The sequence below is a fragment of the Panthera uncia genome (genome assembly GCF_023721935.1).
Source record: "Panthera uncia isolate 11264 chromosome B3 unlocalized genomic scaffold, Puncia_PCG_1.0 HiC_scaffold_1, whole genome shotgun sequence".
NCBI lineage: Eukaryota > Metazoa > Chordata > Mammalia > Carnivora > Felidae > Panthera > Panthera uncia.
Window position 1 is genome coordinate 96,954,857 of NW_026057582.1, and position 22,759 is coordinate 96,977,615.

Sequence of the window (22,759 nt, forward strand, 5' to 3'; positions counted from 1 at the left end):
AATAAATTTAAGTGTTTTACCAATATACAAATACAAACAAATAACATACCTTAGATTGACTTATCTGAAGCTCTACTCTAACAATGTGATGTGTATTTACACCTAGATGTCATATTAGGACATTAAAACTGACCTTTATTAAAATCACGTACTTCCTTCCCAAATTAATTTCTCCTGACTTGTCTTTCTTATGATGTTTCCTCTAATAGTAAAACTCAAACTATAGTTATCTCTGTCTCTTCTTCCTTAAAATAATAAGTATGGCAAGGATTTTATAATATTTATTATTTATACTGTGCCAAGCTAACAATTTTAGACATACATCTACCATCTTATCTAAATATTTTAACAACCCAAAAAGGCAGGTGCTAGAATTTATCATCTTTTTATAAAGTTAGCTTAGTAAACTACCAAGGGTATAGAGCCAGTAAAGGTAGACTAGGTTTGAAACTGAGCACTTTGATTCCAGAGCCCATAGTCTCAAAGACAATATAATACTGCCTCATCATTTTAACTAACTAAATTGTTCATAACTACAATTGTCCCAATCTGTAGGATTCATGCATCTATAACTCATCCTATTGTTAAATCTTCCTTATCACTTGATTCTATATAAAGTATCAACGGTTCTCCAATGTTCTCCAACTTACGTCCAAGTTCCTTAACCTTATTTTCAACACTTTTATAATTTGGCTCTAGGCTTAAAACTACTGCTCAAGACTTCTTTCCTTATTACCATTATCTGAACTTCATGCTCCATCCATTTACTACTAGCTATTCCCTCTGTATGCCTTGTACTTTCTCATTTCTGCACCTTATTCACACTATTCCTTCTAACTCGAATGCCTCTGTGCACTTTCTATCAGTATAAATATTCATTCCTTAAAGCCAAGTACACCTAACATCTATGCAGATATTTCCAAGTAAAACAACCACTCTCTCCTTTGGGAAAAAAAAAAAAAAGACTCTACTGAACTTAACAAAAACCTCCTTGATTTATTATAGTTTTGTATGTTCATGCCTTATCTCCCCCCCAATAAACTGTACATTCCCTAAAGGCTGGTTCCAAGACTAATTCATCACTGTCCTCTTCATAGGACCTGCTATATTATGTACCTGGTAGATGTATCATAAATAGCTAAAGAGTGACTATTCCAATCTAATAAAAGACTAATTACAAAAACTACTGTTCTACAATTATAAGTATGCTATGTCCATTCACAGAAATTGACCATTTTCAATTTGAGACCTATTCCAGTTGAAAGAAAAGTATTCCAGATCTTTAAAATCATATAGTTCATTTAAAACACATACGCACAATTGAGCTTGAAACATTATGGTAAAAATCAAACTTAGGGGATCTGGGTGGTTGCGTCAGTTAATCATCCAACTCCTGATTTCAACTCAGGTCATGATCTCATAGTTGTGGGAGGTTCTGTGCTCTCAGCACAGAGCCTGCTTGGGATTCTCTTTCTCCCCCCCTCTCTCTCTCTGCCCCTTCCCTGCTCATGTACACTCTCCTCTTTCTCTCTCTCTCTCAAAATAAATAGATAAAAACTTAAAAAAAATCAAACTAAAATCTCATCTTTTGAAAAAAGCCCTTTTTATTCTTATAAAAATTTTTAGTAAGGGCAACATGTAATATAATCTTAATCTATTTCCTTGAATTCAGTAAATGTTTTAAAATCTGTACTAATGCATTTTAAAAGCTGAATCAAAATTTTCTCTCCCTGTGAGCCACTGATCCCTATATAATAGATGGGGCCTATTCTGTTCATATAAATCTGTTATATAAGACTTATATGACTGTTCATATAAGTCATTCTCAACATATACATTAACTTATTCAACAAATATTTACTGAGTGCCTACCATGTGCCAGGCACTAATCAATTCCTGGCAGTGACAAAAATCCAAACCTCACATATTCTAGTGAGAGCACACAGAAAAATTTAAAAGTAAAGTATACAGTATGTCAGATGATAAAAGATGATCTGAATGAAAATGAGCATAAAAAGGAGATAGGGAGTGCTGGGGTAAGGCACAGGGAGAAGATATAATCTAAAAATCAAGCGGTCAAGGAAAGGCTCAGAGTTGCAACCCAAAGGAGACAACAGACTAATACATCTGGGGAGTGAAACTAGTCATAGGAACCAGTAAGTACAAAGATCCTGAAACATAATATCATCCCTTTTTCTACCTTTTCCACTAAGTCAAAGCACCAAAACAAGTACTGGCTAACTTTATCTCTATATATTAGCTTGGTGCAGCAAAGACACTGATATTCCAAGTAGCAATGGCAACATGAACAAAATAAAGAACAAGAGAGTCCAAATGCTTCAAAAGAATATTAAAAAAAATGGTGCTCAGTGGATTCTGAGTTAAGTGTGTAGTACAATCAAAATGAATTATCAATATCTTTAGAAATACTCATCAACAGTTCTTTCTACATGGTAAGCAAGTTGTGCACTTATCTTTATTTGAAAAAGGAAAAATAAGAATTATGAAGCTACATAGTAATTTCAAGAATTCCAGTGGTTTAAGAAATTTACTTCAAAACTAAAAAAGTGTTAGTCACTTTACTAGGTATCTTAGGTTATCTTTTTAATAATCAAATATTGTTGGACAGCCTTATTTTTGTTCTCATTTTATAATATAAATGAATGAAGATATAACTTGTCACCACTGAAATTTAGCAAAAGAATATAGGCTAATCATACCTCTAATCTAAGGACATAATGAATAGAACTCTCCAATGTCCAGTAGCAATCATTTAGATTTCTAAATCGGGCATTCTGATATCAGGTTTAAAAATAGGACAACCATAATAAGATACCACTTCAAACCCACTAGGATGGCTGTAACCAAAAAGAGGTAATAACAAGTGTTGGCAAAGATGTGAAGAAATTGGAACCTTCATACATTTCTCATGGGAATGTAAAATAGTAAAGGTACTTTGTAAAACAGTTTGGCAGCTCCTCAAAGGTGCAACACAGAGTGACCATATAGCCCAGAAATTCTAATCCTACATATACACTAAAGAGAAATGAAAACACAAATCCAGACAAAAACTTGTACACAAATGTTTATAGCAACAATATTCATAATGGCTTCAAAGTTAAAATAACCTTAATAAACAAACTATGGTAGATCCATACAATGGGGTATTATACAGCAATTTAAAAAGTGAAGTACTGAAATGCTACAACATGGATGAATCTTGAAAATATGTTAAATGGAAAAAGCCAATCACAAAGGATCACATATTGTGTCATTCCATTTATATGAAATGTCCACAATACACAAATCTATAGAGACAAGAGTTATATTAGTGGTTGCTTAGGGATGGGAATAGTTGGAAGGAAATGGGAATGACTATAAATGGGTACAGAGTTCCTTTTTTGGAATGACCACAATGTACTAAAAGTAACTGTGGTGATGGCTGCACAACTCTGTGAATACACTAAGAACTGTTAATTGTACAATTTAAAGGCATGAATTACATGGTATATGAACTATATTTCAATAAAGATGTCATATACATCACACATAGTTGAAGTTCTACAATTTTTCAATAGAATTTAAAAAGATCAACTAGTTACCTGAGATCTTCTGAATGCTTCTTAAAAATACAAAACCTTTTACTTGGACGATTACTATGAAAGCTGGAGAGACAAAGCAAATTTTATTAATTTTATTATACAGTAAGTCATATTAATTTATAGCTTTATTATCAAGCCTATACTTAAGTTTCTAGTTTTGAACAAAAGATCATGATATAAGTAACAAAATAATGCTTATCATCACTGTTTAATTCAACATTTTATCTTAAATTCCACTTTATCTATTTATTTTTAATGACACATATTTCTCTAAGCATATTCTTGTATGACCACTACTTCACCATTACATAAAAAAAAAAAAAAGGAAATATGCAAGAATTTTTTTTAAAAAGTAAAGCACATCAAACCAGTTTTTTTCATCTGTTACAGAAGAGTTGAAAAAAACTGGTTTGATGTGCTTTACTTTTTAAAAAAATTCTTGCGTATCTGTTACAGAAGAGTTGAAGACACTTAAATGTCTGCAAATAACATTTTTGTATAATATGAATCATTGTCAATAATCATTTTAAAGTCATTTTCCAATCTTAACATGCCTGTCTCAGGGGAGGGGGAGTAAAATCCAAATGATCTTTGAAGTAAACAGTCCTTCAGCTAAATGCCACTCTTTACCATTTGTGAAATCAAACATTTAAAGAGTTCCTTGCAATTACTAGTAGAGGTTTTTTTTAAAAAAACAAATTTAAGCAGAACCCTAGAACTAAAATAATGCTTCCCCTAAACACAAAACAGAGAACCACTAACCATACTTTGTACACACGATAATAGCTTTCATATACCCTTTTAAATCTGGTAAAGAAAGCTTTCCTGTATTAGAAACCAGGATTAGCTTAGCACAGTATTACTGAAAAGTCGTAGACTAATAACATCAGCATCACCCAGGAGATTATTTAAAAATGCAAAGTCTTGTAACCCCCACAAACCTAAGTGAATTGATCTCTGGCAGAGGGGCCCACTAGAATCCATTTTAACAAGGTTTTCCGGTGATTCTTATTTATGCAAGCTAAACATTGAGAAGCAGTAGCCCCAGTAGCCATCATCCACGTCAATGGTCACTCTCAAATACAAGGTAACCATCACCAACACAGTATGTATGTATGGGAAAAGAAATATACTGTCACTAGCTATAATCCCCAGAAAATATCTTCAGAAGACTTCTAACAGTCATTTCTTCAATTTGAGGATAAATACTATTAAAGAGTTTATAAATTCAAGACAACACCACAAAAATAATTGGGTTTTTTGTAGAACACAGTGGGTTAGAAAACACTGAAATTACACGCAAAAATTTGTGCACATATACTGTGCTTCTTCAGAAGAATAAATCCAAGATTTATCTGATTCCCAAAGAATGTGAATCAAATAAGCTACTTTTTAATGAGATTTAAAAGTTACTTTTAAAAGCTATTTTTTCTTTCTCCTCAAACAGACTATTTTGGTTTTATTTATTTGGTAAGAGGAGAGGAAAAGATTACATTTTAGGGTCTTTTTGATGGCTTCCATTTCTGTATATAACTTGTACCTTATTAAAATGTTGGTAATTTTATAATTCTAGTTGTCTGAATCCAGTTTTTTTTGTTTTATTTTTTTAATGTTTATTTATATTTGATGGAGAGAGAGAGTGCACAAGCAGGGAAGGGGCAGGGAGAGAGATGGAGACAGAATACGAAGCAGGCTCCAGGCTTTGAGCTGTCAGCACAGAGCCTGACGCGGGGTTCAAACCCATGAGCTGTGAGTTCATGACCTGATGCGAAGCCGGACGCTTAACCGACTGAGCCACCCACGTGCTACTGAATCCAGTTTTAATTTAGAGTTCCCTATCTATGTAAAAGCTTATCAAGTCTCTTTATTTACATTTATTACATAAATTCCATTCTTTATTATTATCCTTGTATTATAGAAATGGAAAAGTGGATCCATATAGCTCACAAAAAGGAAAAGAAAAAAAAATAACAATCCTTCTTCTTCCTATTAGATCTGCATAAAGTTAATAACAATATAGAAGTCTAAGAAAAGAGAAAAAAGTTAAAATTTTAAAAACAATATAGTAAAAACAGGTTAAAATCTAGATTCTAAAAGTTCACTACCTAGTTATATGACTGTATATAATTATCAAAACTCATTAAGCTATTCTCTAAAAATAAGTGAATTTTATTGTGTATAAATTATACCTCAATAAGGCTAGAGGGAAAAAACTCCCTTTGACATTTTCTTAATAATCTTAATTCAGTCTAATAACAATTTGTTTCTGATGAAACACAAAAGGAGCATCAACAATACTGATGGTATGTCTACAATTTAAGACCCTAGACTAGAGGTTGATGATACAAAAAGAAAGAGGGCAAGTTGTCTGCCCTATAAGTGAAGGTCCAAGGGGACAGTGGGGGGAAAGGGGAAAAAGTCAAACAGCAGCTGGCACAGAATAAATGCCTAATAAATGGTTAAATGAATGAATACATATTTACTAATAATTATAAACATTAATAGTGACACATATGAAATTTTGTGGCTACCTGAAGGAAAAATGCAGATATATGCAATAGAAACCAGCTAACAATTAGGAGTTCATTTCAGTTAAGAAGGTCACTACTGCCTTGCTCCAGGCAAAACAGAGAGCAAGATACAGAGGGATTTTCAAGAAAATAAGCATTAAAGGAGCTGAAAAGGTGGTTAGAAATTAAATATTGAAAGGTCTCATATTCTCTAAAAAATTTGAACTTCATGACTACTAATGTTAGGAAGGCAAAGGATTATAGGCCAAAAAAGACCTGACCAGATATGCCTACTGCAGCAACAGAAGAAAGGAAAAATTGGAAAAAATGTGTGTGGTGGGAGGACGGTTTGTGGACATCAATTATGATGCTATCACAATTATGCAACTGTTCTTCTAATGACTATTATTTAATGCCAATAAATCTATACAAAGTATATAATGAACTCAAGCATATCTTATAAAAATTAATTCAGTACTGTCTTCCTCACTGTATATTTCTTTTTCCTTGGAAAAATTTTAAATCATCCTGTAAAGCCTAAGTGAAATGTCCTTTATAGAATACCTCCCCTTATTTCTTGCTTAAAGAACTCATTCTTACCTTCTCCGTGCTCCTATAGTCATTTGTTTACCACATTTAGTTAGGTAAATTATCTCTATCCTACTAAACTGTGAAAATTAAAGGCAAGGACTTTATCCATAATACCTAACAATGGCAACTCAGAAATAATAACAGCTATAATTACTTGAATATCTCCTAAGCAAAAATCATTTTATTAAGCACTTTAAGTACATTTTCTGTAATTATCACAATGACTTTATTTTCAAAAAAAGGAAACTGGGAGTCAGGTTAAGTAATTTGCCCAAAGTCAAACAGGTAATAAATAATTGGTGAAGCTTGGATTCAAATCCAGATTTGTCTCATTCTTCACCACCAGTTTGCCATACGTCTTAGCAAACAGTAAACTGTGCTAGAAAAAGAGATAAACACTTATGTCCATTAACTTAATTCTATTACATGTAGAGAAGAAGCCTTCATATATATAATGTTGGGGAATAATAACATTATCATATGGTAATTTATTTCTTTTTCAGGTGACTTCAGTTGCTACTTAAAAGCTATAAGCAAATAAGGTGCAGTAACTTAAACAACCAAACACAAGTAACAGTACTTTTTTAAAAAATCAGTTAAAAATTACACGTTTAATGATGCTCTTCTTCAAAAGTCTTATTTCAAATATACTCCAAATGCATCAAGATTTTTTAATATCTTTTTTGAGATTTTATTTAGAGCCTTTTATAATTACAACAAATAATAATTATGACTTACTATTCCTACTGTGCTAGGTGACATGGTGAATACAAAGAGCCCCTTCTTCTCAAAGAAACAATACAGACACAAATATAATAAAAGGCAGAATAAATGAATGGTATACAGCTGAAAGTGAGGAACGATCCCTGTGAGTGGTTGTGGTGATCAGATACTCCAAAAAAAGAAGGTAAACAGAAAAAAAAACAGGAACATTCTAAAGACTAACAAAGAATAAGGAGACACAAATGTCAAAAATGAGATTTGCAATAAACTTTATTTTGGGGAAGAGTAGTCAATTTATGGAGATGGGAGTCTTTAAAGAATGGATTGGGGCAGATATGAGACCAGAGGGAAAAAGACGAATTAAGAGTACAGACGTGATATAGGATAGAGATTAAAAGTCCTCATCCTCTAGAGACTGTGAAGCTTCTGTACATAGAGAATTCAAGCCTATAATATGAATTCACACTGGGTAGAGGTAATGGTGGGACCATTCAATGGGAGATACCTAAGGCAGTGAACAAGGCAAGTGTACCAGTACATAAAAAGGAAAAGAGACTTACCAAACCCTAAAAGTGGCAATGGAAGCTTTTAGTTCCATAAGAGACCAGCAATGAGTAGGAGCTCAGTATGTGATGATGATGAAGAGCAGGATTGGGCTCATTGGGAACTGGAAAATGGGTATGAGGGAGTTGGGCTAATTGGCAATGTTTTGGAAGAGAATGGATTTAGAGGTTTATAGGACAGGTAGGAAGCCTATGACAAATGGAAGAGGGAAGGGTGGAATGATGCTTGGTTTAACAAAACAGAACATAACACACAACCAACACCGCAAAAATACAAACAATAATAAGTGAATATTAAGAGCAATTATAAGTCAACAAATTGGGCAATCTCAAAGAAATGGACAAACTCCTAGAAAAATATAAAATACCAAAACTGAAACAGGAAAAAGTACAATATTTGAACAGACCCATAACCACTAAAGAAATTGAATCCATAATCAAAAATCTCCCAATAAACAAGAGTCCTGGGCCACATGGCTTCCCAGGGGAATTCTACCAAACACTTAAAAGAGAGTTAATAGCTATTCTTTTGAAGCTGCTACAAAAATAGATACAGAAAGAAAACTTCCAAACGCATTCTATGAGGCCAGCATTACCTTGATTCCAAAACCAAAGACCCCACTAAAAAGGAGAATTACAGACCAATTTCCCTGATGAACACAGATACAAAAATTCTCAGCAAGATACTAGTAAACCGAATGCAACCACAATTTAAAAGAATTAGTAGCCATAATCAAGTCGGATTTATTCCTGGGCTGCAGGGGTGGTTCAATATTCACAAATAAAACACAGTGATGCATCACATTAATGAAAGAAAGGATAAGAACCACATGACGCTCTGGATACAGAAAAAAGCACTTGACAAAATACAGCATCCTTTCATGATAAAAACCAGAAATAGAAAAACAGAAAAAATAGAAAGTAGGTACATAAAGGCCATATATGAAAGACCCACCACTAATATCATCCTCAATGTGGAAAAACCAGAGCTTTCTCCCTAAGGTCAGGAACATGACAGGGATGTCTACTCTCACCACTTTGTTCAACATAGTGCTGGAAGTCCTAGCCTAAGCAATCAGACAACAAAAAGAAAAAGAAGGCATCCAAATCGGCAAGGAAGAAGTCAAACTTTCACTCTTTGCAGATGACATGATATTCTACATGGAAAACCTCAAAGACTCCACCAAAAAACTGCTAGTACTGATACATGAATTCGGCAAAGTCGCAGGTTATAAAATCAACATACAGAAATTGGTTGCATTTCTATACACCAATAATGAAACAGCAGAAAGAGAAATCAAGGAATCAATCCAATTTACAACTGCACCAAAAACCATAAAATACCTAGGAGTAAACCTAGCCAAAGAAGTAAAAGATCTGTATGCTGAAAACTATACAAAGCTTATGAAAGAAACTGAAGAAGATACAAAGAAATGGAAAAACATTCCATGCTCACGGACTGGAAGAACAAATACTGTTAAGATGTCTATAGTACCCAAAGCAATCTACACATTCAGTGCATTCCCTATCAAAATAACACCATCATTCTTCACAGAGTTAGAACAAACAATTATAAATTTGTATGGAACCAGAAAACGCAAAATAGCCAAAGTAATGTTGAAAAAGAAAACCAAAGCTGGAGGCATCCCAATTCTGAACTTCAAGCCATATTACAAAACTATAATCATCAAGACAGAAAGGTATTAGAACAAAAACAGACACATAGATCAATGGAATAGAACAGAGAACCCAGGAATGGACCCACAAATGTATGGCCAACTAATCTTTGACAAAGCAGAGAAGAACATCCAATGGAAAAAAGACAGTCACGTCAGCAAATGGTGTTGGGAAAACTGGACAGAGACATGTAGAAGAATGAATATGGGCCACTTTCTTACACCATAAACAAAAATAAACTCAAAATGGATGAAAGACCAAAATGTGAGACAGGAAACCATCAAAATCCTTCAGGAGAAAACAGGCAGCAACCTCTTTGACCTTAGTCACAGCAACTTCTTACTAGACATGTCTCTGGAGGCAAGGGAAACAAAAGCAAAAATGAACTATTGGGACCTCATCAAAACAACAAGCTTCTGCACAGCATAAAAAACAATCAACAAAACTAAAAGACAACCAACAAAATGGGAGAGAATAATTGCAAATGACATATTGGATAAAGGGTTAGTATCCAAAATCTATAAAGAACTTCTCAAACTCAACATCTAAAAAACAAATAATCCAGTGAAGAAATGGGCAAAAAAATGAACAGATACTTCTCTAAAGAAGACTTCCACCGGGCAAACAGACACATGAAAAGATGCTCAACATCACTCTTCATCAGGGAAATACAAATCAAAACCACAATGAGATACCACCTCACACCTGTCAGAATGGTTAAATGAACAACTCAGGAAATAAAGATGTCAGCAAGGATGTAGAGAAAGGGGAACGCTTTTGTACTGTTGGTGGGAATTGGTGCAAATTGGTGCAGTCACCCTAGAAAACAGTATGGAAGTTCCTCAAAAAATTAAAAACAGAGCTATCCTATGACCCAGCAATTTTGCTAGTAGGTATTTATCCAGAGGATACAAAAATGCTGATTTGAAGGGGCACATGCACCCCAATATTTATAGCAGCACTATTAACAATAGTCAAATTATGGAAAGAGCCCAAATGTCCATTGACTGATGAATGGAATAAAATGTGGTATATGGGGCACCTGGGTGGCTCAGTCGGTTGGGCGTCCAACTTTGACTCAGGTCATGATCTCACAGTTCGTGGGTTCAAGCCCTGCATCAGGCTCTGTGCTGACAGCTTGTAGTCTGCTTCAAATTCTGTGTCTCCCTCTCTCTCTCTCTGCCCCTCCCCAGCTTGCTCTCTCTCTCAAAAAATAAATTAAAAAAACAATTTAAAAATTAAAAAAAAAAAAAAAGAAGATGTGGTATATGGTGATCCAAAAGAATGAAATCTTGCCATTTGTGACAATGTGGAACTATAGTATATTATGCTAAGGGAAGTAAGTCAGTCAGAGAAAGACAAATATCCTATGATTTCACTCACATGTGGAATTTAAAGAAACAAAACAGATAAACATAGGGCAAAGGAAGGAAAAATAAGATAAAAACAGAGAGGGAAGCAAACCATAGGAGACTTACATACAGAGAACAAACTGAAAGTTGTTGGAGGGATGATGGGTTGGGGAATGGATTAAATGGGTGATGGGTATTGAGGAGGGCACTTGTTGGGATGAGCACTGGGTGTTATATGTAAGAGATGAATCACTAAATTCTACTCCTGAAATCATTATTACACTACACGTTAACTAACTTGGATTTAAATACAATTAAAAAAAAAAAACAGAAAATACTTTCGAATTTGGCCCCCTAGAAGTTTTGGGCAGAATTAAAGCCCCATTTGGGAAACCATGTATTTATTTGTCACAGGAAGAAGAGACATTCCACACAGAGGTATACCAAGGAAAAGGATGCCTGGGCCTGGTTTAGAGTAAATGGAACATAGGTGTGGACCATTGTAGTAGCTGGTCGGCAAAGTGGCAGAATGCAAAAAAGGGAGTCTCAAAAATCATGATGAGCACAGTGGCCAATCAAAATGATATCCTGAAAGAGTATTTGAGTGGTAGTCATGTGAATTCTGGACAGATGATAAAGGTTGGATCATTTGTGTTCTTTTGAGATGCTAGTGAGTCAAAGGTAAAAATACATATAAAATAATTAGAAACATAGAGTTAGACCTCAGGAAGACTAAGGATTAAAATTGGAAGATTTAGAGTTGAAAGGTAAAAGTGACAGTGGTTAAGTTACCAAGAAAGCAAATGTAAAGAAGATGAGTTAAAGGAAGACAAGACAATGAAATAGAGGAGTAGCCAAAAAGGAAGAAGAAAGATAGTGGTAATAATTTAACAGAAGCTGAAGAGAATACTTTCAAAAGTGAATGATGACGTCAAATACTCGAAAGAAGTCATGGAGTAGTAGGAGTGAAAAAGTAAATAAACATGGTGATAAATAAAGACAAATAATCTTTTAAAGTGTCAGTGTCAGTTGGTACGGTGGGATGAGTTAAAAGGTAGAGAAATGAATCATAAATACGCTAGTAAACACTTCTTACAAATATTCATGGTAAGAGGAAGACAAAAAATAAGGATAGTAAGCAGTAGGGACAAATTTCCATCCAAAAAAAAAAAAAAAAGTACCTGAAAATGTTTATAAGCAAAAGAAATCTGGGAGAGAGAAGAGATGAAGTTGCAAGTTAACTGAACAAGACTGTGGAAGAATTAGAAGTCTGGAGAAGTGGAACATATCTGATTTCTGAGATCAATGACTAGATAAAAGTAACAAGAAAAAAATTTGAGGTTTTTAAAGATTAGTTAAAAGGATGACTTCCAACTGAGTACTTACTAGTAGGCCAGGTTAAGAACTAAGAGACTAAAATAAAATCTTTAGAATACATAAAAAGTTTAAATAAAAATTGTAGATAAAAATAAAGAAGTATTGAAAGAGAGAGAGACATGGGGCACCTGAGTGGCTCAGTTGGTTGAGCATCTGACTTCAGCTCAGGTCATGATCTTGCGGTTCGTGAGTTCAAGCCCCACATCGGGCTCTGTGCTGACAGCTCAGAGCCTGGAGCCTGCTTCGGATTTTGTGTCTCCCTCTCTCTCTGCCCTTCCCAATCTCTCTCTCTCTCAAAGATAAATAAACATTAAAAATTTAACAAAGAAAGAAAGAAGGAAAGAAAGAAAGAAAGAGAGAGAGAAAGAAAAATTTAAAATAAAAAGATAGGACCCAAAGTTAAAGCCTACAAAGTCAAACTTGATTGAATCAAATGCTGGTGAGTAGTCCAGAACTGAGCATAAACTTCAGGAGAGTAAAATGTCCGAGTCTCATGTTGGCCTTTATGCCAAGTGAGATGACTAAAAATATAAAGGATTTTAAAACAAAAACAAAGCAGCAATCAAACAGATGATCCTGCGAGTGAAATGGACTATAAAGTTAAATAGGTGCTGTTAGAATGAAAAAACGAGTCAAAGCTCCTTAAAGTCACAGCGTAACGGGAACTGGAAAGAAATGAACAGTGGCTATGATGAATGATGTAAGAAAGGGGGTACAAGAACTTAAAAGCTGATGTGAAGCACTGGCCATGAAGAAGTCCAGGTCCCATGAGGTCAAGCTAATTAATCATCAAAGGGGGGTGGGGCGGGGGGGAAGTGGGAGACAGGTGCTAAAACCATCAAGAAAGGTGGATGAATCCTTGAAAAGAGTGGCTGATAAATGACCAGAAAGTAACATAGAGGATATTTTATGATCTGTAAGAAAATCACTTTTATTAGTTATACTTCAATTCTAACTTAAAAAAAAAAAAAATGGAACAACTTCACTTTGAATAATCAAGCTAACTGCTCTATATCAAAACAATTTTTGACTATTCTTAAAAAAATAGAAATCCATTCTAAGGGATGCCCCTATTAATGAGACAAAAATGAAAGCAATGTGAGCTGTGAATACTTTCTCTGCATAGAGTAAATATTGGGTACTCAAAAGCCTAAGTTGAATGAATCAATAAAAAGGAGTTCCAACAGTGGCCTCGTGACTGGAATAACGTCTCATTTCACTAAATGAATACAAGAAGATGGTTGATGGATAGATGAACTGCTAAGACAATGGATTACAGACAAGGAGAGAGAGAGAAATAAGAATCAATAAGACTCCTAACATCATCCTGGAGTCTCTTAAAGTGATTGCTTTAAAAAGAGTAATATTCATGAGAGTACATGTTTTGTAAATTTGTTTGGTAAATACATTTAAAACATTTGACCTTTTATATTTGAAAGTGACCATTTTTTTAAATTCTATAGGAAAAAAAAAATACCCATAGAGAAATCATTTCCCTAACAAACCTATCCTTATTTCATTAGTCTAACCATTCATAAAATTTTAGTTCCAGTAATTTTGAGTTACTATGCTGGGAAAATAGTATATGGGGCATTATCCTAAAAGTTCCCTATTGCTAGATGTTTAGGTTCGAAGAGAAAAATTGGCTTCTAAAAGGATAACTGTTTTACAACGAACTTGCTGAACTATAATTGTAATTGGTAATTACAGATGTTTAACTCATCTTACCTCATCATATGATTTACATAGGCTTTGCTACAGCTAGTGTTGTATCTGCAAAAACTACAATGGACATACGTAGGAAAGTGGTTTGCAAAATCTTTTATTTCGGAACAACACTCAATGCACTTGTGAACTCCCCGACGATACCTTATGGAGATATAAAGAAAATGATATATATTTTAAAATAAAAATAATAAGGGAGGGCCTTATTAATATTCTGTTAATAGAGGCCAGTGTGTTTAAATTAACATGTAAACAGAGAGTTGTAATTTGAAAAATTTGTTATGGAACAACAGCTGTAATTAAGTGTAAACAATTTAACATAAGTCAATATTTTTCACTGGCATAAAAGGGATCAAATTAAGCAATACAAACATCACAAGATATAAGCACAACATATAATACCAGTATAATAAGTGAATATTATAAAAAAAAATAGTAATTCAAGTACTGTTCAATAGTTGTAAAAAAATACCTTTTTATTATTTTCTTGGCCTTTATGTCATAGTGATAGCATATAAATGTATAAGAGATATGTGTAATAAGGTAAATTTATATTAAAGTTTTTATACTTAAGATTAAATTAGAACTATATATGAGGAATAAAAGATTACCTTAAGTTCCTCAATGCTGTATTGACTTTACTTTTTTTATTGCTACTAGCCAATGTGCTTTGTTTCTTTTGTATATTAGGGATTTTTGATTTATATTTAGATTTACTTCCATTAGGCTTACTTGCATTAGGTTTACTTGTATTGGGTTTAGTTGTATTAGGTTTGGTTGTGTTAGATTTTGTGGGAATTTTAGCAGTTATATTTTTAGTCCTTGGAGGTGAGAGCTGAAGAGTAGAAGTGCTTGCACTAATGGAAGATGTAGTTGAAGATCCTGACTGAAGAGGTCCAACTGAAGCTCGAATAGTAACCTACAAAAATGGAGATAATATTTGCTTTAGAAAATTAATCATGGCATTAACATTAAAATATCACTGTGTAATAAAAAGTTAAACATCAAGTATTTGGAAAGGGCAAGTATAAACTAAAATTAGATTAAGTCTTCCATTTATTCTAGATTTTCATACCAATTAAATTAAACTTGATATTCATTCACTTGCAGTACTACATTTTTTTGTATTGATATCAGTTATGTTAACAGTTATTAATGCATAATTAGGAGTTAATGCAAATTATAAGACTATTAAAAAAGAACACATTACATAGCCATTTTTATGCTCTCCTATAACTAAAATAATTCATAAACATAGACATCAAAATTTAAATCTCAAAGTCTGAAAAATCATTCTAGAAAGTCCTGTATTATCCCTCAACAACTATACAACAAACAGATCTACAGTAAACATCACCTCCTCTTTTCAGGGGCTCATTAGGCAGGATTTCTGTATACGATGGTTAGGGAGACGTTACATTAATTCATTATACTATATGGAAAGTTTAATTATATTTAGAATTTCCTTAAAGGAAACTAATATAAAGCTTATCACTTAGTATCCTGAAATTATATTTGTTGACTGACAATGAAAAACAATCGCCTACCAACATTCTTGTTAATCATTTGACTATACTTCTCCCATGTATTGGAGGAAGTCCTATGAGATACATGTATTTTGGTATCACACAAAAGCACTGACTAGGAATCAAAAGACCTGAGGTTAAATTTCATACCATGCCTTCCTAGCCATGTGACCTTAAGTAAGTAACTTATCCTCTTCTTTATCTATGATATAGGGCAATAACTACCTTGTCTTCCTCACTGGATTGCTGTATGGATTAAATAACAATGTATGAAAAAGCATATCAAAAGCCTAATTCTAAGGTGCTATAAAAACATTTAGTATCATTATTAATATTATTACTATTATTATTAATAAGGGAAAATATGAGAGAGGACTGCACTGCTTACATTAGTGTTCTGCATGTCTAGTCCCAGCATGGAATGAATGGATTGTAGGGATGCTGGATAGCTTCTCTTGCTCTAGGTCTTCAGAGCATGGCTTTATATTGTTTTAGTTAATTCAAATAACAGACATACCCACATTCAAAGGTAAGTACCCAAAGCCAAATATAAATGTTTTGGGGATTATTTCACTTTGGATTATCCATGCCTCTGTTTCCCTCCACTGGAGCAAATATTCAAGAGCTGACTGTATATAAAGAAGTCAGAGAAAACAGACGTATATAAGGCAAAAAGGGAAAAGTAAATTACAATCATCAGTATGCAGTCAGACATGTTGTTTGCTCATTTAAAACATTAATGCTATCCAGCAGCAGAACTTGCTTCTCTGAGGAGACTCAGTAACAACAACTTCAATAAACATATGAGAACCTATGGCATTCGATGCACTATGCCAGATGCTGAGGACACAAAGATAAAACATGACTCCCGATCTCAAGCATCTTATAGTTAAGCAGATAAAAGTGAAATATACACTGCCAACTGCAATAGCTCAGAAATAGCCTGTATGATATTGACACAACCCACTGACCCAGGGAACAGTTAATCTAGTTGCATTTTTTGAAAAGGAATATCACTCTAGCACAGCACACACCACTGACCATAAAACAATAGTCAGAAGGTTTCTTTTCTAGATATAAGAATGATAAAACTTAAAGTCTTAACAAAAATCAGAAATCATTTTTAAGTATTACATTCAATAGGTAAAAGGAGGCAGGAGTTAATTTCTATTATCATACAAAATGTTAAAAATACAACACATTTAAACTCACTTTTGTTCCAGGAGGCAATCCTTCTAGTTGTTTAGGTTTTATAAATGTTCTATGATGCTGAGTCTTGTGATCCATTTTCTCTTTGCACGTCAAAAACTGCAGTCTGCATTTTGTACAACGATGTATTCCTTTTTTCTGTTTAAAAAAAAAAAAACAGAAAAAGGGAGGAAAAATAATTTTTACAACCACAAATGCTATGTCCTGAAACTGCTCTGATTCAATTTTAATGATACCTAAATAATTCTAAAAGTAGTATTTTACATCTCCCATATAAACAGCAAAATTTTATTTCATTTTTAAAAGCACTTTGTATTAGTATTTATGTTCCAAAAATGTCTATTACTATATAGACATTGAACATAAAAGATCTATCAGTAGGTTCTAATGAAAGTTCTCTCAATAGTGGTGTGAAAGCTCTTCAAATTACAATTTTATAGTATTTAGACACATGATATGGTTAAAAGGAGACATACCATATTTTTACCTTAGAAAAAGGTAAATTCTTTTTAATTTTTGCTATTTCCAGTTAGTTGACAAGTTGGTAAAATAAAGTCAAATACTTAACCAGACATTTCAGAGAAGGTCACTATAGAAATGGTTATATAAAGCAGTCTAATATAACTTTCTGCACTGATGAGAATGTTGTATAGCTACACTGACCAGGATGGTAGCCACTACAACATATGGTTATCGAGCACCTGAAATGTGCCAAGTGCAACTGAATTTTTAATTTCATCTAATTAATCTTAACTTGAATAGCCACATTGACATTGCACAGTATTGATGTAGAGGCATAAACCAGAACTACTACTCTCCATCTACTTACTGATTGAGATCTCTTGAGTAAGTCCCTCTTGAAACTCAATCCTGTTACTATTCTACAGCTGGAAAACAGGACCCAAAAAAATCCAAATCACTTTCCCATAACTAGTTACTGACGTTGCCAGACTGCTGATCCAGTGTTCTTTCTACTATATATCAACTACAATCTTACCTATATGCTCTCATTAATTTAGAAATGATATATGTGTGTGTGTATATATATACACAAACTTTAAGAATACATAAATATAAAAGAATGTTTTCTCAAAAGCTATGATCTGCCAGATATATCACTATTTCCATTTTAATACACTCACTCATTTATAAAATTCAAACAAGGTAATATACTAAGAAGTCCCCGGCACAATTACTAGCACACGGCAGGGATTTCATAAATCAAAGCTCTTTACAAAATTCAAAGTAACGTATAAATATAATGTGTTTGTATTACTATTCTAGCTGCTTCTTAAGACTATTTTAGAAATGTGGTGAATTAGATTATATCATAGATACAGGCAATTTTTGAAAATTCATTTATATGTGCTGAAGGAAGAGGAGGAGGAAAAAGAGAAAACTTGGCCAAGAAACAGATACCAAGACAAAAGGACAGAAAGTTACTTGTCCAGAATCCAATTCCCAGAAATCTTTTCCCTATCTGTAATCACTGCCCAGGTTACCTCATCCAGTTTCAAGGCTTTAAATACTATCTATCCAGCCATCTACTAGACACCACTACCTGATAGCTAATATGTATCTCAAATCAACAAATGGACAAAGTTGAATTCTGGATTTTTCTCCCTAACTCCTTGCCCCCCCCCCCCAACATCTGTTCTTTTCTCACTCTTTCCCCTATGACAGTGTATGAAAATTATACTCTTATAGCTGGTTAGGACAAAAAATCAGTAACTCACTCACACATCTTATAACTAACACACTAATAAAACCTGTCAGCTCTACCTTCAAAACCTTTCATAATCTTTCCACCCCTCATTACCTCTAACCATTGCTACCAAACCACTCACCTGGACTACTATAATAATCTCCTACCTTCCTGTCATGTTCTTTCCTCCGTATGGTCTATTCTCCCCCTAGCTGCCAATGATCTTAAAACATGGTAGATCTTTCTTCACATGCTAAAATGCTCCCATGGCTTTCCCAAGTCCTATTTCTGGTTTACAAGGCTCTACATAAACTAGCCTGCATTCTACTGCTACACTCTTACCTCTTACTTCTCTTCCTCTTTTTAGTTTACTCTGCTCTAGCAACAACTGTCCTCTGCTGTTTTTTGAGTGTCCCATGTATGCATTCACTTCACTGTATGTTTCCTCTCCCAGACTTCTACGTGGCTTATTCTTTTATTTCGTTCAGAGAGGCTCGCGTTTTACCACAATATATACATAACAGCAACCATTCCTCCACTCCCAACACCTCTCTGGCACTCTCCATCTTCCACATTTTCCTTCCACAGTACTATCACCAGCTAGCATGCGTATACATTCAAACATAAACACATATATTTATCTTTCTCCACTATAATTCAAATTCCAGAGAGCTTAGACTTTGTTTTCTTCACTGCTATATAATAACCAAAACAGCTCCTGGCACATAGTAAGGCACTCAGTAAATATTTTTTAAGTAAATGGATAGTGAGGCGGAAAGCAAGAGACTGACAGAGAAAGTACATATGAGAAGTACAATTTAACTAGTTCAAAACGACTGCCATTCCATTCAATGAACATTTGTCCAGAATCATGAGATAGAATACATTAATCTACTATTCCCTTAGTTGGACACAAGTCTTGCATGTGTTTCTTGTGTATGCATGCATTTCAATGTGATAAGAGTGATAAAGAAAACAGTGCATTTTTCAGTAACATCATGTTCAATCAAAAAAATGGTGATCTATTCCAAAGATAGAGAACTAATTATCGGTGTTGAACTTTTTGATACACATACGACATTGTTTGAGAAGCTTAAAGGATATAAGAGTGATTCTGACTATAAGTGATTTCTACCCTTAGATCTAATGCCAATGTGAAATCTGGCTCTGTGATAAAGTAGTAAAAGCCTGGGCTCTGAAGTCAAATTTTAATTCTGCTTTTTATTAGGTAATAAGGCATTGAGCAAGTTACTTTCTCTAAAACTTTGTTTCCTCATCTATAAGTTAGAAATAATAATATACATATGTGATTGTGAGGATTAAATGTGATAATGTTTGTAAAGCACCTGCTGCTGCCATAAGGTAAGTGATGGCATGTGGCATATGTTAACTGCTTAACATTTTTATTAAAGATCTAATGAGCATATTTAACACATCCAAAATCACTTATATTATTTCTTAAGTCATACAAACTGGATTCTTAGCTCTAAAATCCCGAGACTTAATAACAAAACTACTTAAAAAAAAGTCACAACCAAAGTCTTCGAAGACAATAAAATGAGCCAGAGTCAACAATTCTTATTGTCTAATATCACACTAATAACGTCACCTCAATTACAAGTTTATAGTCCTGCTCAACTGTGGTGTCCTACCCACAATAATTAAACAAACTGTAAATACCTTCAAGGATGTTGATGATCCTTATTAATAGATTTCTCCCCTCTTTACTGATGACTGCCTGCCTCCTGAGTATTCCATATAAACCAAAGAAAACTGGGTACCAACAGCAAGTTAAGACATAAAACTCAGTTTATAAAAACCTTATAAATCACATAGCCCACATAGTGGCCCCACACATCTCTTTCATAATTATCATTCTTCCCACATCTACATCTCACTCTGGAGCTTAGGAAAGCATGTGGGGAAAATTATGTTAAAACTCCCATAATGAAATAGCACTACTGTTTTATATCTCATTCTCCCATTCAAAATTAAAGGCCAAAGGCGAAATAAAGAGTACCAAAAATGGTGTTTCCAAAATTCTATTCTTCAAAAAAATGTTAATAGGTATTATGCAAATAAAGGGGTTAGTGGCCAAAAAAGTTTGGGGACTAATGCATACTATACCCCTTGCTCGGAAATTCACAAAGTTCACTGTCATATAAAAATTTCTGAGAAGTCCTATTTTAAAAAACAGACAACCAAACTGTTTAATATTGTAAATCTGGGCATTTACCAAATTTATTTACCAGTAACAATGTGGGGGGAAACATCTATTAACACCTGCTGGAACACTGCTGAGGAAACCTAGAATAGAAAGATCTTGCCAAAACTTCTCCAAGAGGAGTATCATCCCAGTCACAACATAGGTGATACTAAATTCATTTGGATAAAGAAGATGTGGTACACACACACACACACACACTCACTCTCAATGGAATGTTACTCAGCCATAAAAAAGAATGAAATCTTGCCATTTGCAATGACATGGATGGAGCTAGAAGAGTATTATGCTAAGCAAAATAAGACAGAGAAAGACAAATATTATTTCACTCAGATGTGGAATTTAAGAAAGAAAACAACTGAACATAGGGGGAAAAAAGGGGAGGCAAAGCAAGAAACAGACTCCTAACTATAGAGAACAAACTGATGGTTATCAGAGGTAACCAATGTTCTAAGAGGTGAGGTGTGGATGGGGGGATGGGTTTGACAGGTGATGGGGATTAAGGAGGGCACCTGTGATGAGCACCAGGTGTTGTATGTAAGTGTTGAATCACTAAATTCTAAATTTGATACTAATATTACACTGTATGTTAACTAACTGGAATTTAAATGAAAATGAAAAAAAAAAATTCACTTGGAAATTCTACTTTTATGATCTTTCCCAGTTAAAAACCACAAGATGATTTCATGATTGTCTCATGACTAGAACTGAAAGCAAAGTGAGCACCAATCAGCGTGCCAACTTCATCAATAATAAGAAAATGTAATGAGCTGATTAGGGAGGTGGCAAAACTTGATTGCATGATCAGATTCAGTAAGCCCAGTGACTTCTCATTTTGGCAAAGGCACTGTTGTTGCTCTTTCAAGCACTTAAGAACAGGATCAGTGTTACATAAAGGTTTTCAACCCAAACAAAGGGTGGTTTAATTGCTTCAGGAAAAGAACCAGTAAGTATTAACACCAGAATTCAACAGAAGGGTATAAGTGCTAATATTGGGTCTCAAAAATTACATAGCAGAACTAACATAAGTCATCCATAAAACAAGTGATGGCCTAAATACAGTTCTTTGGTAGAGGTCATGTACCAAGCAGTGTCATTACTGTTTCCTTAATCAGTGGCAGCTATAAAACACCACTTCTGGTCAATGATAACATGTATTCTCATAATAAGGGGGCTAAGAAGTGGAAATAGGTTGGAAGAGAAAATGGAAAACAAGATTATGAGTCCTCAATGTTTTCTCAGTTCTAAGAAACCACTTTCAAAATCATTCCCACACCTGATAACTACCTTCAAAATCATTCCTATATCCACTCTTGGGCTCTGAAATATCCAATCGTTTGAATACTCCACTCATCTCTCCTTTTTTTCCTTCAATCCTAGGTTTCTGATTTCCAGCTATCTTTCAGAATTTTCACTTATGAGCTACAACATCACCAGAAAGGAAGCAAGGAAAAGAAGTGAAAGATTCACAAGTAACTCAGCATAAATCAAAATTAATCATGTCATTTGAAATAACCTTGCTTTCCTGTAGAACAAATCTAACCAATGTTCTCAGTAATAACCTATCTTTTTGCTAAAATAACATGAACAAATAAGAACTGGTAAATCTCACCTGATGCTTCATATAATGATGCATGTAGGGTGTTGCAATTTTAATAACTTTGAGGCAAAATGGACATAGCAAGTTCTTAGTGTTTTCATGGGATGTTCTAAAATGAGTTTCCACATCAGAAAATGATGATGATCTATAATTGCAAACCTACAAATAAAGAAGGTTTAGTTTAACTTGAAAATGTATAATGATATGCAAAGTATCAATTACAAAGTAACAATGATAGGTCATTTGTTTAGAAGAACATAAGGTGCTATTAGAATCCCATTTAGGGGCGCCTGGATGGCGCAGTCGGTTAAGCCTCCGACTTCAGCCAGGTCACGATCTCGCGGTCCGTGAGTTCGAGCCCCGCGTCGGGCTCTG

General features: G+C 34.1%; 1 protein-coding gene across 6 annotated transcripts in view; it reads right to left on the reverse strand.

Moving 5' to 3' along the window:
• The window catches only part of ZNF280D (zinc finger protein 280D), a 145,150-nt gene that overhangs the window by 53,377 nt on the left and 69,014 nt on the right, over positions 1-22,759 (reverse strand). For all 6 annotated transcript variants that reach the window (XR_007453827.1, XM_049613678.1, XM_049613677.1 and 3 more), the window contains 5 exons: positions 22,397-22,543; positions 16,859-16,993; positions 14,732-15,039; positions 14,124-14,264; positions 3,603-3,665 (listed from right to left, as the gene is read on the reverse strand). Coding sequence is in view for 5 of the 6 variants with exons in the window: in XM_049613678.1 (XP_049469635.1) it covers positions 3,603-3,665; positions 14,124-14,264; positions 14,732-15,039; positions 16,859-16,993; positions 22,397-22,543 (794 nt within the window). In the remaining variant the exon portion in view is untranslated. The remainder of the gene's footprint in view (positions 1-3,602; positions 3,666-14,123; positions 14,265-14,731; positions 15,040-16,858; positions 16,994-22,396; positions 22,544-22,759) is intronic.